General features: G+C 45.4%; 1 protein-coding gene across 14 annotated transcripts in view; it reads right to left on the bottom strand.

Moving 5' to 3' along the window:
- Window positions 1-20,360, bottom strand: part of KLC1 (kinesin light chain 1) — a 73,087-nt gene that overhangs the window by 8,384 nt on the left and 44,343 nt on the right. For 2 of the 14 annotated variants that reach the window (XM_010353585.1, XM_010353586.2), the window contains exons 8-15: window positions 19,637-19,810; window positions 19,402-19,501; window positions 17,209-17,258; window positions 17,054-17,121; window positions 15,303-15,411; window positions 13,261-13,422; window positions 5,212-5,342; window positions 363-429 (exon numbers count right to left, since the gene is read on the bottom strand). In XM_010353585.1, the coding sequence (XP_010351887.1) occupies window positions 363-429; window positions 5,212-5,342; window positions 13,261-13,422; window positions 15,303-15,411; window positions 17,054-17,121; window positions 17,209-17,258; window positions 19,402-19,501; window positions 19,637-19,810 (861 nt within the window). Of the gene's footprint in view, window positions 1-362; window positions 430-5,208; window positions 5,343-6,193; window positions 7,443-13,260; window positions 13,423-15,302; window positions 15,412-17,053; window positions 17,122-17,208; window positions 17,259-19,401; window positions 19,502-19,636; window positions 19,811-20,360 lie in introns of those variants that run through there. The other 12 variants (XM_010353587.1, XM_010353588.2, XM_030929859.1 and 9 more) reach the window with 11 other exon arrangements.

Below are 20,360 nucleotides of genomic sequence, written 5' to 3'. Positions count from 1 at the left end.
ATTATTAATAGTTATAAACTTAGGAGAGGCTAAAATCAAACAAACTAATACAAACTAGTAATTAATTGGTCAAGCTTTGATAGTAATTTAACAATAAATTAATTAGGTTACACTATTTTTAAAGACCATTTGAGATCATTAATATTCTGAGAATGCTCACATGTGAACATGCCCAAAATGCACATAACCAGTGGTGAAGCAGAATATTAAACACGACTGTCACAACTGGCTGTCTAGGAACAAACGTGGCGGCAGCCCCAGCCCTCTGCAGGAGCAGGGGCGGAGTGGGGACCGGCGCGGATCTGCAGACCTGCCAGCGTGGTCTGGGCAGCCTAGGACACAACTCGGGGTAGGCTCCTTACTTGAAAGCGATCTTCAGCAGCCTTGCCACCCACGTTAAGGACATTCAGAGAGCTGGCACGCTTCATGCTGCAACCCGGACACGGACATGCAAGGACAAACGATCAGCACATTGGTCAACCAGCAACAGGAAGCACAAGCAAAGCCCCTCCAAGGCCTCTGTGACACGGGGGCTTCTCGGGACCTTGCCTTCATCTTGCTCGGGTAACGGGAGTGCTGGGTCTCACTCTATTTAGTGCCCAGGAGAAAAGACCACAGCTTCTCTGCATCTTTCACAGCAAAATGCTTCTTTTAAAGTACCATATGCAAACTCAAAGTGCCCTTAGACTTGCACTTTTAAAAAGTGGCTCATGGGGCCGGGCGCGGTGGCTCACACACCTGTAATCCCAGCACTTTGGGAGGCCGAGGCGGGCGGATCATGAGGTCAGGAGATCGAGACCATCCTGGCTAACACGGTGAAACCCCGCTTCTACTAAAAATACAAACAATTAGCTGGGCGTGGTGGCATGTGCCTGTAATTCCAGCTACTTGGGAGGCTGAGGCAGGAAAATCATCTGAACCCAGGAGGCAGAGATTGCAGTGAGCCAAGATCATGCCACTGCACTCCAGCCTGGGCAAGAGTAAGACTCCATCTACCAAAACAAACAAAAGAAAAGCCAGGCGCGGTGGCTCACACCTGTAATCCCAGCACTTGGGGAGACTGAGGCGGGTGGATCACTTGAGGCCCAGAGTTCACAACCAGCCTGGGCAACATGGTGAAACCCTGTCTCTACTAAAAATGCAAAAAATTAGCCAGGCATGGTGGCACACACTGTCATCCCAGCTACTCTGGAGGCTGAGGCACAAGATTCACTTGAACCCAGGAGGCAGAGGTTGCAGTGAGCCGAGATCACACCACTGTACTCCAGCCTGGCGACAGAGCAAGACTGTGTCTCAGAAAAAAAAAAAAGTGACCCATCTGGGAGCAGAGAAGCTCTGCCTTCAGTCTGATGGTTTTCAGGGAGGGCGCTCAAGGGCTCATGTCAGACTCATCACCATTAAGGGATCATGAAGAGACACTCAAAACTCACTGCTAAAAGAAGATGCATAAATATACTATTTTTTATCTTTCTATATTAAAAGCAGGGAAATCAACTTTATTGTTAGTAAAATAAACTCTGAAGCCAGTATTTCTCTACTTAGAAACCAAAATTAAAATAAAGTCATGGCTCTCCATTTAAAGAAATACAGGAATTTATACATATATTTACTTTTCCTCCCATCTGATGTATTTAAAATGCTTGATGAAATAGCCTGTAAATTATCTATATCCCGGTCATAAAATGACTATCTGTTCACCACCACGATGGCTTTGAACATAAACTCACCTGAAGTTTTAAAGCTAAAGCAACCGATACTGAGGGTTACTTAAATTCTGAACGTGAACTGCATGCAACATGGACAGTGAACATGCGCACAGCAGTTCCTGGGCAAGCCAAGGATGGTGGCTGTGAGGCTGAGGCACAGACTTGAAGGGTGGGTGACAGGGACAGCCTCACACAGGACACTGGGATGGGGCTGAAAGCCCAGGGCACCCGCCCATGTGTCAGCAGTGCTGTGAGCACAGCGCCTGGCACATGGTAGATACTTAGCCAGCCCCTGCTGAACAACTGCATCAAAAAACCTGAATTTCCTTATCCCCAAGCAAAACTCACCCCCAAAATGTCCCAACCAGGACAAAACAAAAACATCCCAATGAAGCCCGCAACAGACATTGCTGGAGTCCTAAACAGGCTTTTCTCTACCTAGAACCATTCAAGAACCAAGTATAAAATCAAACCAAATCACAAGTAAATTATGATCTGACATAATTATTCTTGCTATAAAGTGGCCATTAACTTTTTTTTTGAGACGAAGTTTCACTCCATCGCCCCGGCTGAAATGCAGTGGTATGTGATCTCGGCTCACTGCAACCTCTGCCCCACTGGGTTCAAGCGATTCTCCTGCCTCAGCCTCCTGAGTAGCAGGGACCACAGGCATGCGCCACCCGGCCCGGCTAATTTTTCTATTTTTAGTAGAGATGCGGTTTCGCCATGTTGGCCAGGGCTGGTCTCAAACTTCTGATCTCAAGTGATCCGCCCACCTTGGTCTCCCAAAGTGCTGGGATAACAGGCATGAGCCACTGCACCCAGCTGCCATTAACTCTTTTTAAAAGAGCTACACAACCTTCCCTCAAACCCTTTTACAAAACGAAAGAACTCAAATCCTCAACGTCTCTTCCTACCACTCTTGCAAACTGCCTTGTTTGAAAACGTGGCATTCAAAACCTTTCAGTACAATAACTGTTAGGAGTCAGCCAAACAGCAAGCTGCAAACACCCTGGTCCTGCTACATCCAGCTCAGCGATTCTCAAAAAGCGGCCCCAGGTCAGCAGCCCCAGCACCATGGGAACTTGTGTGAAACACAAATTCTGAGAATCAGGGACTCAGGAATTAGAAACTCAGGGGTGGGGCCTCGCAGTCTCCGTCTGAACAAACCCTCCAAAAGATGTCTGAGACTACTGTCTAGTTAATAAAAACAGTCACTCTTACTTGGAAAGATTACTCAGTTGTATGCATTTTACAGGATGCAATTTCCAAAGTCATGTAGAAAACGTTAGTCCGTGCAAGCGTGCGTCTATGTCACATGGTTCAGGCTGGCAGAGCTGTAGCCCTGTGAACACTGACCACAGTTCTAACCCTGGGGGCTGGTCACACACTGTTATATTTTTATCATGGCAAAGACAGAAAACACGAAAAAACAGAACAACTCTGAGAGCTGTCATGTGGGAGTGTGGTCCAAGTTACAACACTCAGCACCAGAACTGGACTCTGCACTTAAAAGGCTTCAAAACGTAAGAACCTCAAACAATGAGTGTGTTCCCTTCCAGGAATTAAATAATGTCCAGAATGCTCTCTCCGGGGCATCATGTAATTCCTGGAGGGGACCTGACAGCCACTGCGTGACTCATCAGATCATTCCAAGGAGGGGACACCAAGCAGCCGCGCAGCCTGCTCAGACCCTCTCAATGCTGTAAGAAGAAACGTGTCATCTCAAAATTCATCGAGAGGCAGGTAGTACCCTGTCATTTTGGTTCTGGAAATCTGTAAACATTTTAACATAAGATCACTATTCCAAAGGCAATTTAGAATCTATTCCACCCAAATAAGAGTTCGTTTGTTTCGTCGTAAGCAATTTGCTACTAAATCCCCATAAACTTCCAGAAGTCCCGTCTTCAAATCCTGGCATCTTCCAGGGAGTTTTCAGAATGAACACCTGTGGGGCTCCGAAAACTCCCTCTCCAGAAATGGGCTGGAAAACAGTTGTGAGAAGCTCCTTACAAAAGTCACGTCATTCCTCTTGCCTCAGGCCTGCACCTCTCACAGCCATGAAGAGAAGTCTCCATCCACAACAGAGACTCCCACAGGGACACCAAGCAGACAAGAGGCGAGCCCTACCACCAAGGGGCTGGGCCATCTCTGGCCAATCTGCACCCTGGCCGTGTGTGGCAGCAGGTCTAAGGGCTTAGGTCATCAGGGATACTGAGAGGGATGAAAAAGTGGACATACTTTTTAAAAAATAGCTTTTAAAAGACAAAATAGGCCAGATGTGGTGGCTTACGCCTGTAATCCCAGCAATTTGGGAGGGTGATGTGGGAGGATCACCTGAGGTCAGGGGTTTGAGACCAGCCTGGCTAACATGGTGAAACCCCGTTTCTACTAAAAATACAAAAAATTAGCTGGGTGTAGTGGCGCATGCCTGTAATCCTAGCTACTCAGGAGGCTGAGGCAGGAGAATTGCTTGAACCCAGGAGGTGGAGGTTGCAGTGAGCCAAGATTGCGCCATTGCACTCCAGCGTGGGGAACAAGAACAAAACTCCGTCTCAAAAAAAAAAAAAAGCAAAGTAACAAAACAACTGATCAGGTACATAACTTTAATATTTGCAATATGTTCTCCAGAAAAACTCGGTTTCACCATCCTGAGGTGATCAGACTTCTTACTCACAGAACTTAAAGTGGGATCACTTGTAAAATAGTTTTACTAGGAATCAATCACTAAAAAGTCGGTACCATTTAGGAAGTCAGAGTTACACAGAATGGCTGGCAAAAGCCTGCCTCATGAGAAATATGCCCAAGCCAGGAGCAGCTGCCCAGAGTGACGCTGGACAGTGCAGCAGGGGTAATCTGTCAACTCTGTGCACCATGTTAAAAACAAAGGATATCTTAAGAACCAAATTCCTTTGACAACTTAAATGTTATTTTTCTAAAGACTCTAAGACTCATGACTCAAACCTTTTTTTAAACATATGAAAAGCCTAAGGTTTTGAAAATCTCCTTATAATAAAGTCTTAAAAGTTCTGATCCTATTTGAAACCATTTTTCTCCCTATTATAATACTGTATGAGATTTAATATAGTCATAGCTAACATCTGATTTATTTAAAAGATTAAAAATTTTAAAGAATTTAAACTAATGCTAATTTAAAAAACAATGCGTATCTGAAGTAAACAAGTTCAAAATGCTCAATGTTTTAATATAAATTCCCACATTTCATTGCTAAGGCTTTCTTAGAACATGTGACAGAATTTTAAAATTCCATAAATTTCTTTTAAAGGTATTAGCACTTTAGCCACTAACAGGAAGTTACCCAATTATTTCTCAACCTGTCCTGGGAAAAACCTAGGTGGCAACTATGAAGCCCTTCCATTGTGAGAATAGGGGAACCAACTGGAGTGTCTTCCTGAAGTCTGTGGGGGAGGAAGGCTGCGCTAGGAAGAGAAGCGGCCCAGTGGCCGGCGTGCAGGGGAGTCGCAGAGCTGGAAGAGATAGTTACCCGGGGTTCTTTGGCTCACTCTCTCGTGAACTTCCTCCCTTCAGCTTCCTAACCAGCTTCTCACTGCTGCGTCTAATGGAAGCCCGGAGTTTGCTAAAGGAACCACTGCGTTTTAAAGATCCAGTGCCATCCTGAAAAAAACGTGAACAAAGGTGAAGCTGCAGGTGGTTCTCCCTCCCTCCCACAAGAGCCACACTGGGTGCAAATAAGAGCTCCACCAAGGTCACCCTGCTCGCCAGCAGCTCACTGCTGACAAAGTCTTGCAGAAACCACCAATTACCATGTACGTAAATATACTTTTAACTAAACATTATCCACTTTTAATTTCATTAAAGATAATCCAATGATCATGAAAACCTTTGGACATAAGGAAGCTCATTCAAACAAAAGTGATCGCATCCCAAAAGCAGTATGAATCCTACTGCTATTTTGAGACAAAAGCCGACACACAGTCTCAAGAAAATTAAAGCAGCTTCTAGGAATATTATCAAAATCGACTTCCACATTTAACAGATATGTAAACATCTGGTCCAAGTAACACAGTACAGGACCCAAACCATTGGGATCTGACAGAGGCTCTTCCTTTTAACAGTTTCGTCTAAATGCAATAGTTGGAGGTGCTGTTTCCTTCAGTAAATTTTACAGAACAGTTTCCTTAAATGTTAACTATAAAGGTAGTTGGAAAATTAAATAAAATGCTCATTCTATACAAATAACTAAAAATCCTCAGACAACCTTGTAGGGAGGAGAGTGCCCAGCTCTCATCTTAATTGATTCAGGTATTAATAAGTGAAATACTTGGCAATATCTGAACATGAAAATAAAAAACACAGTGAAGAAAATGTGCAGACAGCAGCATTTCTTCTTGGAAAGAACTCCTTGGTGAGATGAACTGTAACCCCAAGACCCCTATCAGCTCTGCCATGTGGCGTTTCATGGATAAAGAGTGAGAGAAGTTCTACCAAGCAGACAGACACCAAGACACAAGTCAGTCGGAGTGAGTTTATTAGAAGTTAGAAAGACACAAATACACAAATCACTGAGCACTTCAAGATTAGTAGAGAAAAGCAGAATGCCCAAATTCCACACACAGACTACACAGCAAATGCTACTGGGGCGTATCCTAGGGAGACCCGGAGTCCGAGCAGGAACCCCAGGGCTCTAAGTACCATGGAGCACGTGCGGCACATGCCTTGCTCTAAGGCTTAGTTACGTCAACAGGTCACCGTCATGCCATTGCAACAACACCTTGTGTGACACTTAACTACCTGTTATCAGAGTGAACAGCTAATCGCTCTTAATTTTTAAACTCGTGTATTACACAGTAAATGAATTTTATTAATACAATTTATATTACTAAGTACATATCTGGCAAAGCTACATGTATACAGAAACCAGGAACCCCCCAAAAAGGACAGCAGCACCGAAAGGAATAGCCAGTTCACAGAGAGGTGCAGCTCTGACAAGATCCTAGGGGGCTGCTAGACACAGCGGGCAGCACTGGAGAGAGAAGGGAAGCTGCGGGAGACGCCACCCGTCATGCAGGAGACAGTGTGAGAGTCACGGGCGGCTAGGCCTGTCAGACAGAAAGGAGAGAGAAAACCCACGTGAAACCGCGGCGAGGAAAGGCAACAGGCTCTGCGTAAAAGCCTGGCTTCCAGTATTTCTAGGTCACAAGTCTCAACAGCCTTCTGAGTGGCTTTAGGACTGGGATGACCTTCTGCCTGCTTCTACCAGCCCAGCATAAAGCAGGTGCTGGGCCTCGTGGTGCATTTCATAGAATTCAGACTGGTCCATTTCCAATGGTCATCAAAGTAAATTTCAACACTTTAAGAGTAAATCGATTGGCAATGTATTAGAAATCTCCTTGACACTTAGTGTAAAAGGCTTTACAAGTAACTGTACATAAGGAGATTATGCAATGAAAAACATAGGGACCAAAATAAAGGCTACAGGTATGACTTTCATTCTCTTAAAAACACATTTTAGACATTTCAGAAACTTTAGGAAACCACGGACTTTAAAAGTCTACAAGCCCATTTTAAACATGCAGTTGATAATCCAAAAGAAAATTAATTTCCACAGGCAGCAATGCGTCCTGGGTCCTGCCAGATTGGAAAGCCGACGTCTCGACAGAAGCACCAGACGGCAGGGCCTGCGCCCCGCCCGCTCGGACTCACCATGGGACGCTGAGCAAGTCATTTAACCAGCCCGAGCTTCATTTTTCTCATCTTTAAAATGGAAAAATAACACTTGTTACCAACACCTCAAAAATGTCGGGAGGACAAGAAAACATAAGTTTTTGCTGCTCTTTAGAAAAAGGATGCTAAAATGCTAACACAGCGTCATCAACAGTACAGCCCTTGCTGTTCATTTCAAAACTCAGTGCTACACTACAGTAGTGTTATTATAATACACCTGAACTAAATACTTGGCAGAACACAGAAGATTCATTTCACTCAGATTCAAAAGTATTTCATGTGACACACACACACACACTCACTCATGCTCTCTCTCTCCCTGCCCCCACTCTGCAGCTGCTGGAGTAGCAAGCTGACAACAGACAGCTGGGCAATGGGCCCAGGAGTCCCAGAATTGGGGGTCCGGCCCAGCTGCCTCCTCCTCCCTGAGCCTCTGCAGACCCAGACCAGCACCTGGAGTTGGCAATGGAGCGGGTCTGCCCCACTCTGGGTCAGTCGCCCAGGCTGGAGTGCTGTGGCCTGATCTTGGCTCACTGCAAGTTCTGCCTCCTGGGTTCACGGCACCTGAGGACCTTGGCTGTGAGAACCAGGGGGAAGGCCGGCGGCTGCCCTGGCCCAAGCAGATTTCCATTCAACTGGACTTCAGGGCCTGGGAGGATTCACTGCATTCTAACAGCTTAAGAAACTGTCTACCTCTTTATATTGCTGGGAAAGAATATTCACTTACAAAAGTGGGTTATCTGAGCAGGATTAAGTGGATAATGTGTTCACAGTTTAAAAATATGCAGTCATCATTATTATCTATATACAGTGGGATTTCAGATAATTTGGTGCTTTTTACATTTATTTATTTTTGGCATATTCTAGTTGTCTTACTAATGTAATCTGAGACAGAGTCTGGCTCTGTTGCCCAGGCTGGAGTGCAGTGGCATGATCTTGGCTCAATGCAGCCTCCACCTACTGGGTTCAAGCAATTTCCTGCCTCAGCCTCCTGAGTAGCTGGGATTACAGGCATGTGCGACCATGCCTGACTGATTTTTGTTTTTTTCGTACAGACGAGTTTTTACCATGTTGGCCAGGCTGGTCTCGAGCTCCTGACCTCAAGTGATCCACCTGCCTCAGCCTCCCAAAGCCCTGAGATTATAGGCATGAACCACCGTGCCCAGCCCTTAGTGTAATTTTTTAAAAATAAAAATTCATCTATTTCTAACCATATATTCCATTCCCCAATAATCCTAGATAAGAATTTAGTGTATTTGAAACGTGTAGAAATCTTAACATGGGAGCAGTGTGAAAAGAATGGCAAGACGGAGACAGGCTGCTTCAAAAGGCCCCAGCAGAGCTGGTGACCTGCAGACAGACAAAGGTGGTGCAGCTGGGAGGCGGACCTCAGGCTCCACCTGGGTGGCTCTGTGTGTCTCATGGGACCACTGTAAAGACAACTGGGTAATGATGAAACAGCCCAAGGGACTCCCACATTCCAACAGGGACCTGGTGCTGGTAGCTGACACATGCACATCACACCATGAACATGAAGCCACACGCGGCCGGGCGTGGTGGCTCAAGCCCGTAATCCCAGCACTTTGGGAGGCCGAGTCGGGCGGATCACGAGGTCAGGAGATCGAGACCATCCTGGCTAACACGGTGAAACCCCATCTCTACTAAAAAAAACAAAAAATTAGCCGGGCGAGGTGGCAGGAGCCTGTAGTCCCAACTACTCGGGAGGCTGAGGCAGGAGAATGGCGTGAACCCAGGAGGCGGAGCTTGTAGTGAACTGAGATCCAGCCACTGCACTCCAGCCTGGGCGACAGAGCGAGACTCCATCTCAAAAAAAAAAAAAAAAAAAAAGCCACACGGACAGCAGTTATAAGAGGACCAGTTTTATCCAGAAAAGGATTTGTGTGCACAAAGCAGCTGCACTTTCAGAGAGACAAGACCATGAGAGAGAGCCAACTGAGGCTCACGGTGACAGCGGCTTCCAGATCTCCATGTGTCACACGAAACGAGGTCACAGAAGTGCCGCTGTCAAGTAGTTTAATCACAGTCCCTACAGTGTGTACCTAAAGGAGAGAACTGTCCTTCCCTGGACAAACCAGCCACCAAGTTGAGACTTCGATCCAGACACTCCCTGCACATTACCAGTATCTGTCACCACCTGCTTTCCTTCTCAGTTCTGTGTGACACCAACGCCCAGGGCCCACAGGGGACGATTATCATTAATCAGTTTGTCCTTTCTTTGACCACATAACTCTGTTTTAAATGTTACTTATGAATATTGAGAAAAACGGAGCCCAATACCTAGTGTATGCAGTTATTATAACTTAATCAAAAGCTGTCACATTCATTCTTGGCAGTCACTTCTGCTGAAGCTATGACTTCCCAATAGGGAGCACAATGTTTTTCCCTACGGTAGTAGTTTTTAACCTTTTAAAAAGCATTAAAATGCATTTTAGGCTGATGCAGGAGAATCGCCAGAACCCGGAAAGCGAAGGTTGCAGTGAGCGGAGATTGCGTCACCTAACTCCAGCCTGGGTGACCTCCGTCTCAAATATATATGTATATATATACACACATACATATAAATAAAATTGAAATCATATTTTCTCATTATAAATATATAACAAGTTATTCTAATAAATGAAACAAGAACAATAAAGCTACCTTTATAAAACCCAAAAACTTGAAATCTGAAGTTATAGGTAACAGGGATAGTTGTTTTCTTTTTTTGAGACAGTCTTGCTCTGTCACCCAGGCTGGAGTGTGGTGGCGCGATCTCGGTTCACTGCAACGTCTGCCTCCAGGGTTCAATTCCCCTGCCTCAGCCTCCCAAGTAGCTGGGATTACAGGCTCCTGCTACCACGCCTGGCTAATTTTTGCATTTTTAGTAGAGACAGAGTCTTCTCATGTTGACCAGGCTGGTCTCAAACTACTGACCTCAAGCGATCCACCAGCCCTGGCCTCCCAAAGTGGTGGGATTACAGGCATGAGCCATGGCACCCGGCCACAGGTATAGTCTTTTTTTTTTTTTTTTTTTTGAGACGGAGTCTTGCTCTGTCACCCAGGCTGGAGTGCAGTGGCGCGATCTCAGCTCACTGTAAGCTCCACCTCCCGGGTTCACGCCATTCTTCTGCTTCAGCCTCCCGAGTAGTTGGGACTACAGGCGCCCGCCACCACGCCTGGCTAATTTTTTGTATTTTTAGTAGAGACGGAGTTTCACCTTGTTAGCCAGGATGGTCTCGATCTCCTGACCAACCACCTCGGCCTCCTGAAGTGCTGGGATTACAGGCTTGAGCCACGCGCCCGGCCAGGTATAGCCTTAACATTTACCACAACACCTGATGTATTTGTCTATTTAACTTAATTGCATAATACTGAAAAAAATCTTGATGCATACAAATAAGTGACTACAGTGGTAACAGTTTGCTTTGCAATCTCAGGGAAATCTTCACTTAAACAGAAACAGCATGATAAATTTTGTTCTAACATCCGTATAAAGACAAACTAATGTGCTGACCTGCACTGTGTTAATATCTAAATCAAACATTTAAAATGGGCCCCTTTTATTGTCTCTAATTATCCCTCAATAAAGGTGACTAAAAATTAACACCTGTGTGCATACTGCCCTCACTACCTTTTAAAAAATAAGTCAGTGGTTTATGCCTATAATCCTAGCACTTTGAGAGGCCGAGGAAGGCAGATCACGAGGTCAGCAGTTAAGAGACCAGCCTGGCTAACATGGTGAAACCCCGTCTCTACTAAAAATAAAGCAATTAGCCAGGCATGGTGGTGCACGCCTGTAATTCGAGCTACTCAGGAGGCTGAGGCAAGAGAACTGCTTGAACCAGGAGGCAGAGGTTGCAGTGAGCCAAGACAGCGCCACTGCACTCCAGCCTGGGCAACAGAGCGAGACTGTCTGGGGGGGAAGAAAAGAAAATCACAAGCTGGTCGAGTTCAGCATTCTGCCTTCTCAGAACCTTAAGAGTTGTGGGGAGATCGGGTTGGGGGCCAAGGTCTTCCTGTGAAGACTCTGAGGCAGCCTCAGCCGGCCCGCCCAGTGAATTCACTCACTTTATCTAAGACTCCATCTGAAGATGGGCTGCCTCCATGCGCAAAGTGAGTTTAGGAACCACTGCACTGGACAATTTAAAACTCAGATTGTTTTGGTAGATCACCCATGGCCAACGCATCCTGGGATGAATTCCATCAAAGCTGCAGAGCTACCAAGTATATTGCTCACGAAAGGGACACACCAGAAACACAGCCTGTGCATGGCCTATGTAATCAGGTGTCCAGAGTGAGAAAGGAAGCATGGAAGGAGGAAATCAGCAGGCACGCAGAGGGGCAGCTGCTTCATCCACAGCAGCGACACTTCCAGCCCGCGGGCCTGAGGGGGACACCCGTACTTGAACCTGCTGCAGTGTACATGAGCAGTTCTCCTTCCTCTCCGGGTCCATCTTTAAGATGGTAACAGAGCTCTGAATTGTCACAATTTTATCATCAGATGATTTCATGTCAACATGGACCTAGAAATACTGTCTCAAGAGAAACCTCCTCCAGAACTTCATTCAAGAGTATCACAATCTGCACCCTGGCTCCTAGAGCCTAAAGGACTTCCCTTCCATACGAAGCATGCAGGTACAACAGCAACCAAGAGAAGAGTACAGTACACAGTTCTGACAGAATGCGGGCGACAGGGAGGCCTGCGGGCCAGGATTTCAGTTTTAGGCTAACGCCCCACTGGGGCTGAGTGGGCAAAGCTGATGCTGATTGGTTGTCTTGGCACAGAAAAAAAACCAAAGCAAGAAAGCTGCCAGATAAAGACAGTCAAAGAGAATGTTCTCCCTCAAATTTTGCTACTAAAATTTTTTATAAAATATTTATTTAGAATGCTAGCTCCTACCAAATTGCTATAGCTATAGAAAATCCTTAAAGAATAAAAGAATTTACATTATAAGAAAGCCCAAAACTACAATTTGGCAGAACATGTGTAGAATTATAACTAATCAAACTGCACTATGGCAACTTCAAAAAACCAACTGTGCCCCCAGATGAGTCAAATGCCGCCTTCAACTCTCCCTGACAAAAGCAAAATACCAAAGACACCAGCTTGTGTATTTAAAAAAAAATCCATGTGCTAAAAAATTCACTGGAGAAAAAACGTCCAGAAGGCCACACGGTCTTTGGCAACCACTGGATAAACAGCAGTGGTGAGGAATTTCCAGGGGCAAACCAGTACAACCTGGAGGGGCCCTGTGCAGCCTCTCAGGCACATGGGGGCTGGCAACCATGAAGAGCCCCAAAGATGTGGACACCCTCTCAGGTGAAATGCAGGACGCTCAGGACTGAGCAGGACATCAAGAGAGCAGCCACTTAAGCTCTTGGTTCTGACCCGTTTTCTAAAAACAAATTCTACTTAAACAGCATCTTCCTTTAAAGCATTTCAACTCATTCTAACAAAATCTAGAGCAGCCTGGTCAGTGAAGTTAGAAGCACTGGAGTTAGCAATGAAATGGGTGAGTGAAAGAAGCGAGTTAGTTACCTGCCACACTGATCCTGATATTAAAATGAAACCAGATAGGGATCATGCTTTAAATAGCCAGGACACTCAATCAGCATTTAAGTGCTCAAAGTTAAGCCAAACAGCTTTCATGGATTCCTGAGAAGAAAATTACCACTTTAAACAAATAACAGACTGAAGTATTAGCAGAAGTAAAGAACTTACAGAAAGCTTAATTGGCACTTAATTTGAGAAAAGCAGAAGGTCTAGCACATGAGACAGGAGGAAGGCCTGGCAAGCGCCACGTGGGGGCGCCTCCCGGAGCACGTGCCCGCTGTGTACTGTACTTACCCCGTTCCACTCTACGCTCATACTCACTTCCTCCCCTCCGTCAGGGCCACTCTCGTACTTGACCACGTCCACGTTGAGGCTCTCACGGCTCCTGCGCTTCTCCATGTTCTCAGGGTCATTGAGCACTTCGGCCACCCTCTGTTTGTGAACATTGTCAAGACCCTGTGAACCAGGCAAGGGAAAATGGTTGGACCCATTAGCACTTCAGATTTTCTTAAGTATTTCTGAGATACTTGGCTAGAAAAAAAAATACCAGTTCTTAATCACTGGAGGGAAAAAAACTGGAACAGTGGTTCCTTGCAGCGGGTGAGGGTGGAGGCGAGAAACTGGAGAGAAACACAACGGACCCTCAGTGGAACAGTGACGGGGCTTGGGTTGCACAGGGTGTGTGTCCATGTTCAATTATTCTGGGTCTATATCTAGGACTGGAACGGCTGGGTCGTGTGGTTTTCTAAGTTAAACTTTTAGATAAGCCATCAAACTTCTCCAGTGCCTGCACCATTTTACATTCCCACCAGCAAGAAGACATGAGGGTTCCAGCCTCTCCACATCCTCACCAACACCTGTTATTTTCCATTTGTTCTCTTTTTTATTATAGCCAGTCTAGTGGGGATGAGGTAGTATCTCACTGTGATTTCAGTTACTATTTCTATAATGACTAAAGATGTTGAGTATCTTTTCATGTGATTGTTGGCCATCTGTCTATCATCTTCAGTAAAATGTCTATTCAGGTCCGTTGCTCATTTTTTAACTGGGTTGCCTTTTTGTCTGGATACCAAAACCTTATGAGATACATCATTTGCAAATATCTTCCCCCATTGCATGGGTGTCCTTTCACTTTTTCTTTTTCTTTTTTTCCTTGGAGACAGGGTCTCTCTCTGTTGCCCAGACTGGAGTGCAGTGGTATCATCTAAGCTCACTGTAACCTCCACCTCCCAGGTTCAAGCGATCCTCCCACCTCAGACTACCAAATAGCTGGGACCACAAGCATAGGCCAACACACTTGGCTAATTTTTTAAAAAAATTTTTTGTAGAGACAAAGTATCACTATGTTGCCCAGGCTGGTTTCAAACTCCTGAGCTCAAGGGATACCCCCGCCTCAGCCCCCCAAAGTGCAGGAATTACAGGTGCTCACCACCATGCCCAGCCCCTTTCACTTTCTTGAGGATGTCCTTAGATGCACAAGAGTTTTTAACTTTGGTGAATCCAACAGATCTAGTTACCTAGTTTTTATTTTGCTGTTCATGCTTTTGGGGTCATATTCACATTATTTTATTTTATTTTATTTTAATTTACTTTTTGAGATGGAGTCTCAGTCTGTTGCCCAGGCTGGAGTACAGTGGCGCGATCTTGGCTCACTGCAACATCTGCCTCCTGAGTTCAAGCAACTCTCCTGCCTCAGCCGCCCGAGTAGCTGGGACTACATGCTTGTGCCACTGCACTGTATTTTTAGTAGAGATAGGGTTTTGCCATGCTAGCCAGGCTGGTCTCAAACTCCTGACCTCAGGCAATCCACCCACCTTGGCCTCCCAAAGTGCTGGGATTCAGGTGTGAGCCACTGCGCCCAGTCTCACGCCTTTTTTTTTTTTCAATTGAGACAGAGTCTCGTTCTGTCACCCAGGCGGCTGGAGTGCAGTGGCGTGATCTCGGCTCACTGCAGCCTCCACCTCCCAGGTTCAAGCAATTCTGCTGTCTCAGCCTCCCAAGTAGCTGGGATTACAGGATTACAGGCATGTGCCACACCACGCCCAGCTAATTTTTATATTTTTAGTAGATACGGGGTTTCACCATGTTGGCCAGGCTGGTCTCGAACTCCTGACCTAAGGTGATCTGCCCACGTTGGCCTCCTAAAGTGCTGGGATTACAGGTGTGAACCACTGTGCCCGGCTTCATGCTCTTTTAAACAATATAACTTTATTTGTTCAAACTAAAATAATCAACATTTTTTATTTCTAAATCAAGCTTTCAACAAAAGTCATATAAAAGAGAACCATTAAATTCAAAGTTCCCATGGGCCGGTTAAGGACAGAAGTATGACTGACCTGTTTACGAGACCTCATGGCAGCTTCTTCTAATGTTTCTGCAGCTTCAAATTTGCCTTGACGTCTGTAAAGTGCCCCAAGGTTTTTTAGAGTGGTTGTAACAGTTGGACTGTAAGAAAGCACATGACATACAGAACTGTGACATATAAGCTGTGAACAACCACTATCAACAGCACATAATCTAAAGGACTGACAGACTTATGTTTCGGCTTGACTATATTTTAACTTTCTCTTGTACTTTTTTGAAACTGTAAAATTATGAAGAGTTCTTCCTTCTCAAGTAGCTCTGCCTCCTATGACCCTGGCCCTTCCTGTAGACAGCCCCCGCAGGCCAGGCTAACACCACACTCCATCCAGGCTGAGGCGGCTCTCACAGACCACTGGCCACTCTGTCAACAGAAACTTCTGGGCCAGGTCTGTGTGGTGATCCGCATGCTTTCCCTGGAGACACCTTGGTCTGCACTGGCAATAATGACAAACAGTGCCCTGCATGGTGCTGCTCACGTGCTCCTGTCTCCCTCAAGTACAGGGGAGAAGAGAGCAAAGCAGAACCTCCCTATCAGTGGGGTGTGAGGGCAGAGGATAAATGCTTCATGTACCAGGGAAGCAATAAGCAGATGGCCGAGAGGACAGCTGTGTTTCTGCGTTCTTTTTTATTTTTCAAACTGTATCATTAGGCTTGATGTTTCTGCATTCTTGATAGAGCAGACTTACTAAAAAAAATTATAAATAAACCTAGATTCATTTTAGCATAGATAAGTACTTCAAGAGATTTCTGTTCACTTTCTTACAATAGGCATTTTGGGTACAGAAATAAAGAAGCTATTTTCTATGTCTCTGAAACAAGTGATCTATGGTAAGTGTTACGGGAGCCCTGGAGAGGGTTCAGAGAGTTTTCTGAAAATAGATGAATGGTAGGCTGAGTCTTAAAGGATGAGGAAAATTAAGAGTGGAAAGACACGGTGGCTCACACCTATAATCCCAGCACTCTGGGAGGCCAAGGTGGGTGGATCACCTGAGGTCAGGAGTTCAAAACCACCCTGGTCAACATGGTGAAACTCCGTCTCTACTAAAAATACAAAAATCAGCCGGGCACGGTGGCGGGTGCCTATAGTCCCAGCTACTCGGGAAGCTGAGGCAGGAGAATTGCTTGAACCTGGGAGGTGGAGGTTGCAGTAAGCCAACATCACGCCATTGCACTCCAGCCTGGGTGACAAGAACGAAACTCCGTCTCAAAAAAAAAAAGAGTGGAAAGGCAGTAAAACAGGTGGGCCACCTGGACCCAGGGACGGCAGCCATCACAGATGGCAGTCGGCACAGGCTCAGGCCCAAGAGGCAAGGCTCTCGGGCTGGCCACGGAGGAGCCTACACTTCCCTCTGCAGAAGACAAGGCCCCATGGGTCATGAGGAAAAGAAGCGTGTGTGGATCTGTGTCTCCAGTGCTGTGTGTGAGGGGCTGGCCTTCCCAGGCCCGCTGGCACGCTTGTCATGAATTTACTGTATGGTTTCTACCATTAAACGTAAAAGGCAGGCAATTACCTTTGCACCAGCCTAACATGATGGTGGGTTTACACATGTAAATGATCTCATTTACAAAGTTAGTGGGGTTTTTAAAATTGGAATTGGGGGAAAACATGGGACTGTGCACTTAAGAAACACTACACATCGGTCACTTATAAGCTGCCCTGTAGAACACAATTACCTCCCCCCTGCTTTTCAGTTTTTCCACCCAAACACGATTCCAGACATACCTATCAACTTTGCAGGCTTTGTACCAGCCGCCATACTCTCCAAAAGACGTTCCATCTTTTTGCTTTCCCTAAATTACAACAAATAATTTCAAATGAATAATTATCCTGAATGCAGGATATACAATTTAGAAAATCTCAAAATAATACATTCTTACTTTGCATTCTTCTCTTTCTTCAGCATGCATCCAGATGGGTTTATTTTCATCTAGGGAAGAAAACACAGCATACAGGTTGAGCATCCCTAACCCAAAACTCCAAAATCTGAACTGCTCTAAGGGGAATTTCCTTTGAGTGTCAAGTCAGCACTCGAAAAGTTTCAAATTTTGGAGCACTCTGGATAATGGATACTTAACTTGTACTATAAATGAAGGATAACAGAGCCTGCTAAGTAAAACAGATGTCATTAAGCCTCAGTGGCTGTTTTTTTCTTTTTTTTTTTTTAGATGGAGTCTCACTCTGTTGCCTAGGCTGGAGTGCAGTGGTGTGCTCTTGCCTCACTGCAACCTCCACCTCCTGGGTTCAAGCGACTCTCCTGCCTCAGCCTCTGAAGTAGCTGGGATTATAGGCACCCGCCACCATGCCCAGCTAATCTTTTTGTATTTTTAGTAGAGATGGGGTTTCGCCATGTTGGCCAGGCTGGTCTCAAACTCCTGACTTCAAGTAATCCACCTGCCTCAGCCTCCCAAAGTGTTAGGAATACAGGTGTGAGCCACCACGCCCAGCCTGTTTTTTCTTTTATATGATCCTTGTTAGATACTACTACTTTCAGCATGGACAGATTAAGTTCACACTGCAGGAAAAAGTCTATGGAAGACAGAGCTGGACACCAAGCAACAGGGTAAGACACAGGGTGCAGAATCAATGTCCTGAGACAGCTGATCAACTGCCAAGACACCCCAACAAATGCTAGGACCCTGTAATGTAACCGCTAAAATGTTAGCTGCTCAAGGGAGTATTCAGAATGTGAGCACTAAACAAAAGCATTAAACAACAGTCTAAGAAAAAGTAGTAAGATGTTGGTAGCGAAAGTAGAAAAGATACAAATCAAGGCTGGGTGCAGTGGCTCACACCTGTAATCCCAGCACTTTGGGGGACTGAGGCAGGAGGATCACCTGAGGTCAAGAGTTCGAGACCAGCCTAACATGGTGAAACTTGTCTCTACTAAAAATACAAAAATTAGCCGGGTGTGGTGATGTGCGCCTGTAATCCCAGCTACTCGGGAGGCTGAGGCAGGAGAATCACTTGAATCCAGGAGGAGGAGGTTGCGGTCAGCCGAGATCATGCCATTGTACTCCAGCCTGGGCAACAAGAGCGAAATTCCGCCTCAAAAGAAAGAAAGAAAGAAAGAAAGCATACAAATCAATAATCATTTTAAGTCATCTTCTCGGAACACTCACCCGTTTCTAGACAACCAACAGACCCATGCCATGGAGGAAAAAGCCATCTTAAAAATAATGTTTATGAAAATATTTTTATGACTGAAAGGTACTCACACTAAAAATGTAAAGAAAATAAGCAGTATACATGATGATATGGACGGTATGGTTTGAAATCTGTAAACCAAAGGCACAGAAGGAAGGAAAGACATTAAAAATGTGAAAAGATGGATTTGGGTGATTCTCCTCCTTCCATTTCTACGTGAATTGGGTAGGTCTCTGCCACGAGGACGTGAAGATGGATGTGGGTGATGCTCCTGTCTCCATTTCTGCGTGAACTGTGTAGGTCTCTGCAATGAGGACATGTTATGGGCTCTGGGCACTGCAATCCCAGTCTAACTGCTTCTCAGTTACAGGGCCTCATGCAAGTCACTTAGTCTGTGGTGTCCTTCCTGCTGCTGCTGTTTTTTTTTTTTTTTGAGACGGAGTCTCGCTCTGTTGCCCAGGTTGGAGTGTAGTGGTGCGATCTTGGCTCACTGCAAGCTCCGCCTCCCAGGTTCATGCCATTCTCCTGCCTCAGCCTCCTGAGTAGCTGGGACTACAGTACAGGCACCCACCACCACGCCCGGCTAAGTTTTTGTATTTTTAGTAGAGACGGGGTTTCGCCATGTTGGCCAGGATGGTCTCAATCTCCTGACCACATGATCCGCCTGCCTCGGCCTCCCAAAGTGCTGGGATTACAGGCATGAGCCACCGCACCTGGCCTGTGGTATCTTTGCTTTTAAAATGGGGTAATGTTTGACCCGCTGCACAGGACTGCTGTGAAAGTCAACTGAAATCACACATTTAAACTACTTAGCTTAATAATGTACACAGTTAAGTGCTTAATAAACAGTAACTAATACTATTAGTATATTATTAGTCAAGTCATTATACAATGAAATTCATTTGAGACGGGAGTATATGTCTTACCATCTACAGAACCAAACTCCCTTTCATGTGCACGAGTGAGAATCTCTTTGTACAGTGTTTCTGCTTGCTTGAACTTTCCTTGTTTCAGATAGCAGGATGCCTTAAAATAAAATAAAATATTTCATATCTTTCAGATGTAAATAAAGCATAATTTTAATCTACAGTTAAAGAAGTATTTGGGCTTGGGAAGAAAGCACTCCTGGCCACCTCCCTAATGCTATGCCAGTCAACACACCAGGTTATTTTTTGTCTTAGCCACGTTGGGGTCATCAGGTCCCAGTTTTGTCTGGTAGATCTCGAGGGCTCTTTGATAATAATATTCTACTTCTTCATACTTGCCCTGGTTCTGGCACAGTAAGGCCAAGTTATTTAACTGCTTGGCAACATCGGGGTGATCCTTCCCCAAAACCTGGGAATAAAAAACAGTGTATTAGAGACACTTGTTCTGCTCCCATCCAATCCATTCTCCACCCTACTGTCACATTATGATCTTCCTCGACATAAGCACGACTGTGCTACACTTTCAGATTTAAATCCTTAACTGGCTCCCCACACCATGTAATAACAAAATAACTAGAATTTATCAAATTCTTATTTATGAGGGGAGGGAGGGAACTGTGCTCATTTTCTTTAGCTGCATTAATTATTGCAGTAATCCTTCATGGTAGGTACATTTTATGTATGTTTATTGTACTATGTACAAATGTACATAGTAGGCATATTTTGAACATAAGGAAAATGGGCTTTTGTAAGGGCTATGTGAGTTTTACTGCCAGGTTCTGGAGGAGCCCACAGCTGTCCCAGTTGCCCAGGACGCTCTTCTCCTAGCCCTGACCACTAGCAACGACTTATCCTTCAGGGTTCTCCTCAGTTCCCCTCAAAGGGGACTTCCCTATGCCAAATTAAGGGAGCCCTCACCCCACTTCACCTAGTGAACTCGCAGGCATATCACCTGGTTG

Source organism: Rhinopithecus roxellana, chromosome 5 (genome assembly GCF_007565055.1).
Source record: "Rhinopithecus roxellana isolate Shanxi Qingling chromosome 5, ASM756505v1, whole genome shotgun sequence".
NCBI lineage: Eukaryota > Metazoa > Chordata > Mammalia > Primates > Cercopithecidae > Rhinopithecus > Rhinopithecus roxellana.
The sequence above is the reverse complement of the archived record's forward strand: the minus strand, read 5'-3'. Positions and strand labels throughout refer to the sequence as shown.